At 44.9% G+C, this 7180-nt stretch overlaps 1 protein-coding gene across 1 annotated transcript in view; it reads left to right on the top strand.

Annotated features, from left to right (window-relative positions):
• The window catches only part of LOC104493561 (prostatic acid phosphatase-like), a 10862-nt gene extending 4621 nt beyond the window's left edge, over nucleotides 1-6241 (top strand). Inside the window, exons 5-10 of the mRNA XM_010136271.1 lie at nucleotides 412-510; nucleotides 1604-1699; nucleotides 3872-4004; nucleotides 4912-4994; nucleotides 5514-5624; nucleotides 6089-6241. Of these exons, the coding sequence (XP_010134573.1) occupies nucleotides 412-510; nucleotides 1604-1699; nucleotides 3872-4004; nucleotides 4912-4994; nucleotides 5514-5624; nucleotides 6089-6241 (675 nt within the window). The remainder of the gene's footprint in view (nucleotides 1-411; nucleotides 511-1603; nucleotides 1700-3871; nucleotides 4005-4911; nucleotides 4995-5513; nucleotides 5625-6088) is intronic.
• The last annotated feature ends 939 nt before the right edge of the window (nucleotides 6242-7180 follow it).

The raw sequence follows: 7180 nt of genomic DNA on the forward strand, positions 1-7180 counted from the left end.
GTGGCAGCCCAGCCGCTGCTCGGAAACCTGTGCTGAAAGGTCAGGGTGTGTTTGAAGAAAGACTCAACACCAGTGAAGTCACCCCTGGGGAAGCCAAGCGCAAAGCAGTTCAGGAGGGCTTGTGCAAGTCTTCTGTCAAGGGACAAACTTCATCTTGTGTAAATGAATCCTTTAACTTTGAACTACTGCAGCTATTACTCCTCTGAACACTTAGAGATTATTTTGTAAGTAGTCACTAGTATGACTCCCACAGTCCCGAGGATGAGTATCCCTGAAAAATACATTCCCAAATTATTTTTTCAGCTTGTCCTAACTAGTGCAGCCGATCCAAACAACAGTCCTGCAAAGCTATATTGAACTGCAGAACAAGAAGCAGGTTGCCTAACTCCTATTTCGCAATTTTCTTTTCAGTTGCTATACTTACCTTTCTCCCACTGCCCAAAATACAACGAGCTTCTGAGAGAAACCTTTGCAACAAGGGATTTCCAAAGGCAACTCAAGCAGTACAGGGTAAAGTATTTTCAGTTCTGGGAATCTAATTCAAAGGTACCACTTCTGTGAAGACTATCTGACAGGTAGGTTTGAAAACTGGCACCAACACGCTCCTTCTGGATGTCTGATCTTCACAGTGGTTTTAGACAACATACCCCAAAAATGATGACACCATTAGAGATCCAGCTGGACTGGATTATTCCCACCAACCGAAAACTGCAAGTCATAGAAGAGAGAAGTTACTGACTACCTTGCAGAAAACCAGTCCACTTACCTTCTAGGAGAGCAGACAAAACAAAAACTCAGATCAAATCAGTGCTGATACCTCCCGAATCCCTCCAGTACCCCGCTCTGTTTCCTCCCACGCAAAGCATCTCCTCTGTTGTCTCTGTCCATATGACTCTCCGCGCGTTCAGATTCCTCTTCCACCACAAAATGCTCACAGCTCAACTCCCCAGATTTTCTGTAACAGCCTCAGTGCTTTCCTCAAGTACCTGCTCATGTTTCACGCTCAAAGTCTTCATCCAGGTCCTCGCTGCTGGATCTCCATTCTCGTCTCTGTAAGGTATCCTTTCCTTCCTTTCTCCACCATCAACATCTTTGCCATAAGGACATAATCACTTGTCTACTCTGCTGCAACCCTCTTCTTCACAAATGACACCATCGAGCTCACCTGGTTTTCGATGATCTCTAGCCGCTGACCTCAGCCGTCTATCCATGCCTCTGCATCTGAGCGTTACACGCAAGCGAATCTCAATTCCCAGTTTTATCAAATTTCCATCATACCTCCCTTCTGCTCAGTACCAGCATGAGAATAATTCTGTTTATCACATTTCCTTTCAGCAGCTTTGGGATTTCTGCCAGACTTCCTCATATATCTGCGTCCCCGCTACTCCAGCCCCTCGTGAACATTTCCACCAAGCGTAAATCACGGCTTCAAACCTGAGCTCAGGTCACCAACCTTGTCTAGATGAATAAGCCAAATTCTCTTACCACTAGGCAATGGCTCATTGCTTAAGTGCAAAGACTATCTTGTTTCTAAAAAATGCCATGTACTGGTGTGGCAGGGTGTAGAAATGAGGGAAAAACAAATTTCTTCTTTGTATTCCAGCCATTTCTGAAGTTTTTAGCTGCTCACACAGGATACCCATTGAAGAAGCTGAACACTGAAAGAATTTGGAAGCTCTCTGACACTTTACAATATGAGGTAAATAACAAAGAAAATTCCCAAGGTCCAACAGAAATACTTGATAGCTTTTGGCTAGTTTTAGCTCTTATTTCTATTGCTTGTAAGACATCAAAAGCAGGTAGGTCTGTGCTTCCAGACCTTACTGAACCACAGACTATTTTCAGCTTCTTCCCCAGAAACCCTCACCTAATGTCAGACTTACAAGTGAAAACCCTGTAAAGACACTATGACTGTGGGAGGCTGCTGTGTGTCACCCACCACCGTAAGGAACATGAACCAATGTCCTACCAACCCCAAGGTGCTGTCAGTGACTGCACGTGGAGAATCAGGCAGGAGCACACCTTTGGACAGAACTGTCTGGTCACTCCTCCAAACCCTGTCGCAGAGATACACAGGAATGAACTGTGTTGTTGGCAAAGAAACCTCAGCATCCTTCCACAAAGATTTTATGCAAATTGTACAAGCAAGAGAAGTCGTTACTTGCATATGGGCAGTGGTGGTCAGAGTATTTTCAGAATTAAGCAGCCACTGAAATGGCACGAATGGCTTTTTGTGCAAGTTTGGGAGCCTGTTCTCAGCAAAGGAACCAGGCTCGTCACAAAGAAGCATGGATGTAATAACGAAACGGGTACTGCGGTGGGTGCCTGGGTCCCACAGTCTGGTACCTCTGACTGGGACTGCGGAAAATCCCGAGTGCCCTGCATTTAGCAAGAAGCCCACTTCATGTCACTTTGAAGTCTAGACTCATCTCAGTGGAAGCAAGTGAAAATTGCAGTCGTGTTAAAAAGTTATTTTTGCAAGCAGCTTTCACTACAAATGCTTTAATGTGTAATTATTTTAAAGCTCAAACATTAATGACAAATTGGTCACCAGTACTAGACCGAGGCAGTCTGAAAGTGTAATACTTGGGTGTGATGCTGAGTTTACCTTCTGTCCTGCAGTTTCTGCGAAGGTCCAGCTTTGGTCAAGTAGTCGTGAAGGGAGTGTTCACCCGGGCCTGAAGTGAAATGAAGTGTTAACATTTCACGGTGGCCATCTCACTGTAATTCTCGTGAGGTCACCCGTCTGTATTTTCCAAACGCAGCACTCAGGAGCACAACTTTTCATTCAACTTAACAATTGATCATTTAACAATTTATCATTCTGAGGAACCTGTGTCACCAGAGACACACGCAAAATTGACAGCTCCCATCAGGGATCCAGCTAAACGCTGGCAGACAAAACCAATTAGTTGTGTTTTTCCTTCTAGTGCTGGGTTTGACGAGGCTTTGGTACTACTCAGTGAAGCCTCTGGGGGTAGCAGACACCTGCCATCACAGCCCTAGAAGCATGCGAAGAGAGCTTTCTTAAACACAACCCATGAAACTACAGCAGCACACACCTCTGGTATTTTTGTCCAAGTGTCTCCTGACTTGCAGGTAACTTGGAGACTCTGAGGGCTCTGCTGCCTGTCTTAACCAGCACGCAACCAGCCAAGTCTTCCCTCGGGCCCCAAAGCACCTCTGTTAACTGAGACAGTGATCCGTTGTGACCTGAGCTGCTCTAACCTACGTGTTCCATTGTTGCACTTGTTTAAACAAATCCGTTCGGTAGCTGGCGTTTTCCTTGGGACTCGTTGTTACCGGAACCCTCCCTCCAGTGAGCCCAGCCCAACAGCTCACGCTGACAGAGGTTACACTGCTCTAAAGGAGAGAAAGCCTTAAACCTTGTTTAAACAGGGGCTCAGGGGAGCGCAAACCCGCCACATTGGGCGCATCTTCCCCTCTGGCAGTTGTGACCACTAATAAAACACCCTGGGCTGCATCCCTAAGGAAAGACTAACCCATCCCGCTTCAGCTCCTGTCCAACAGACCTGGACACACAGGCGTGCACTCCACCTCTATGTCTAATCCCTATATGTAAACCTCATACTCCAGTACATTGAACTCCAGCTACACATATTCCTACCTGATGCCTGGATCTCACTTGCACCTCAGAGCTTGCAGCCCTTAGAATCCTGACATGTAGACAGGATTTGTTTCAGTAAAGATCTCAGGATATATCCCAGCAGATGGCTGAAAGAGTCACAAAGTGAATTTTTTGCACCTGATGACTGCATTAGCAGTTGGCATGATCATGCCTGTTGATTTTTTGTATAATTTTGAGTAGGAATCAATAAGAAAATCACCATGTTTTCTTTCTTCACTGTAGGATGTGAGCAACTACACTTTACCTGCCTGGGCTACTCACGGCGTCAGGACCAAGCTGACAAAGCTCTCGGAATTGTTACTGCAGGCGGAATTTGGTTTCCACAAACGAACACAAAAATCACGTTTGCAGGGAGGTGAGCTGAGTTCTTACCCCGTTTAAAACATGAGCAGAACAGGAAAGAAGTAAGGGCGTAAAATGAACATTGCTACCAATTCCATGGTCGAACTATGAAAGCTGCCAGGATGTGGATATCGGTAATCAGCACTGAAAGAGTTTGACTGAGGGGAAGAGGGATGGTGAGAGCATGAATTACAGATAGCCTAATCCAACACTGTAACGGAGGCATCACTGTGGTTATGCTGCAGACGAAATCCAAAGCAATATACAGATTCTTGCTGAACTGAATCAAGCCTGAATTTACCGCACATCACCAGTTAATTTACTTAACAAAATATTGTCTGTAATGATCTCTAGGACACTCACTTTCTTGCCTAACAGTCTTCATATTCCATTACAGAGAGGACTAAAATGAGATTATTAAACTGCTTCTAAACTTTATTCTGCTCAGCAAATAGCAGCTGAGATTTTTTAAAATACAAAAATAGTTTATACCTTTTGAATCACCTGTTCTCCTCCTTTCACCCACTCTCACCACATAATTTAAGAAGGCCAGAATCCAAAGGACGTGCTCTTTCTCTGGAAATCAGGAAGCCAACGGAGCGGCACACAAAAGAGGGTATTATTCATTACCCTGCTCTCCCTGCACTGCTCCGCCGGCACAGAGCAGCTGTGAAGGCACTGGCTGGAGCTGCTGAGGCTATTAGGGATCCCAAAAAATCTTGCACAGGAGTAAAGTAGCCACGCTGCTCATATAAAAGATAGCATCAGAATCAGCCAGGGCACACGGCACAAATGACCCATAAAGTCTGTTGAGTAAATCTGGTGCGTTTAAAGGCAGATTGTGTTAAAACAGCAACAAGTGATCCAGAGGTTAGCACAAGCACCCCTTTCATTGTCACTGCTTCCCCGTTTTTTTTCAGGTATTCTATTAAAAACTATTCTAAAGCATATCTCAGATGCCAGAAAGCCTTCACACCAGCGAAAAATGGTTATGTATTCTGCGGTGAGTCCTTTCCGTTGCTTTTCTGCTCTCTTCCTGCAGTTCTTAAAGGCAGTGAAAGGCATGAAACTTTATTTCCTTCATGAAATACAGCTGCAAGCCTTTTTATTTGGTTAACCTTAAAAATCACTGGATTATTTTCATCCCCTAATGAACAGATACTACTTTGAAACCTGTCATGGCTTGTTTCATTGCAATATTGTTTTGACTGAGCAGAGAACTGGAAAGACCACGCCTCATGTTTAACTGAACCTCCATCACAAAGATAATTCAGAAACAAACCTCCTGCATCTTTATCAGATGCAAAAGGGAAAAAATGTATACTTTATACACGCGGCATTTTGGTTTGCACAGCCATGAGAGGACAATGGTTGCTCACCACTGCAAAGGGCACGGGCAAGCGTTAATGAGGTCACACAAGTCCTGTTAAGTGGACAGATAATGTGCTGGACAGATTATTAAACAATGGCACATGCAATCATTTCCGATAGGCCTTTAATTAACGCCTTCTTATCTCCACAGCACGCAGCCACCATCGCTGCCTTGCAGGTGGCTCTCAATGTCTTCAACGGCAAAGTGCCTCCTTACAGCGCCTGTCATTTTTTTGAACTTTACCAGGAAAAAACTGGGCAAGTATCTGCAAGTTGTGTTGCTAACATACACTTTTTCTAAAAAGCAATTTACTGACACCCCAGACTAATCAGACTGGATACACGAGGTTCACTACACAGGAGAAGATTATAGGCGGGTTTTAATTATCGTAATTGGACTCAATTTAGCAGTTGTTGTCAGTAGCAGGATGACAGCACTGAAAACCCTCTATATATTGCTTCATTACAGTTACGAGACGTTTCACCCTAGCCGGTGTACCCATTTAACTCCTTGACTCCCTACCCAGATGACAAACTACATGCAAATCGGTGTCGACCAGCTCTTGTTTAGAAAGCCCTCTTCAGGGTGCTCGCGGTGGATATCAATCGCCGGGCGAATGAGCTGGCTAGCAGTCTGAACCAAGCTACGGCGACTCCAGCGTGGCAAGGCTGTATGGTTCCTCATACTAACTGTACCATGACCCTCCTGTATCTTGAAACAGGCAGTACACCGTCGAAATGTACTATCGGAATAACTCCTGGCGAGATCCTCACCCCCTCACTCTCCCTGGCTGCGGATTTCGCTGCCCGCTGGAGAGGTTTACTCAGCTGGTCTCCCCAGTCCTAGTGCACCACTGGGCCAGAGAATGCAGGATGTAGGACATAAAACGAGGTAAGTGCTTCAGGCACACGTACCCAAAAGTACAGTCAGGGTTACATCTTCTGCCGAGACCTCATTTGAAGTTACTCACATTCATACAAGAAAAATTCAGGCCCAGAAAGACAGAACTGTACCCACGGCCACAATTTCCACTCCATTGCTACATTTATCTCTTCCAGCCCAACTTTCTGGGGAAATGGAGTCAAGGTGGATTAGACTTCAGGGTACTATTTTTCACGGGTTTTGTTTGTTTGTCTTAGTACAGTCAAAAAGACCTTTGGTTACTGAGGAAGCAGATACAAATGCTCGGAATTATAACAATTCACCTTATCTTCGCTAACTAGAGTGTTTGTCCAAGCTGATGAACAACATTATGCGTTCCCCTGATTTTAGGAGACATTCAGAGACTGGACCGGATGAATACTGAACAGTAAAGCAGACTGGTACTTACCAGAATGTCAAACATACATGGCCACTCGTTGGCATACTAACACAGCCCCTGCTAGGCAGTGCCCACACTCCCATTTTGACCACGGATGACATTCACGCCTGCAGAAAGAGGGCACAGGAAGGCAGGGAATCACACTGTCTCTCCTGTATCTAGCTCTATATTCCTTAAGGGAGATGAAAGGCAAACAGGCCCCAGGATTCAAAGGTGTCCCCACTTTTTTAATGATCAAATGTTGTATCTGACATTAAAAAATCCCACATGACTTTCTGAATCACTGCTCTCAAGAGAATGTGAAATGTGAGAGATTAGAAGAACGCAGGCAAGCCAACTTCCCTGGCTGCAGATAACGTCCTGTTCAATACCTTGAATCCAGGAACAGGCTGGAGATATGTTATCCGGAATGAGTGACTGACTAGAAACTAATGATTCCATAAACACATTCCATCACTATGTTCATCCATCACAAATTCTCAAGGGGAGGTTCGGT

The sequence above is a fragment of the Buceros rhinoceros genome, unplaced genomic scaffold (genome assembly GCF_000710305.1).
Source record: "Buceros rhinoceros silvestris isolate BGI_N320 unplaced genomic scaffold, ASM71030v1 scaffold4745, whole genome shotgun sequence".
In the NCBI taxonomy this organism is placed as follows: domain Eukaryota; kingdom Metazoa; phylum Chordata; class Aves; order Bucerotiformes; family Bucerotidae; genus Buceros; species Buceros rhinoceros.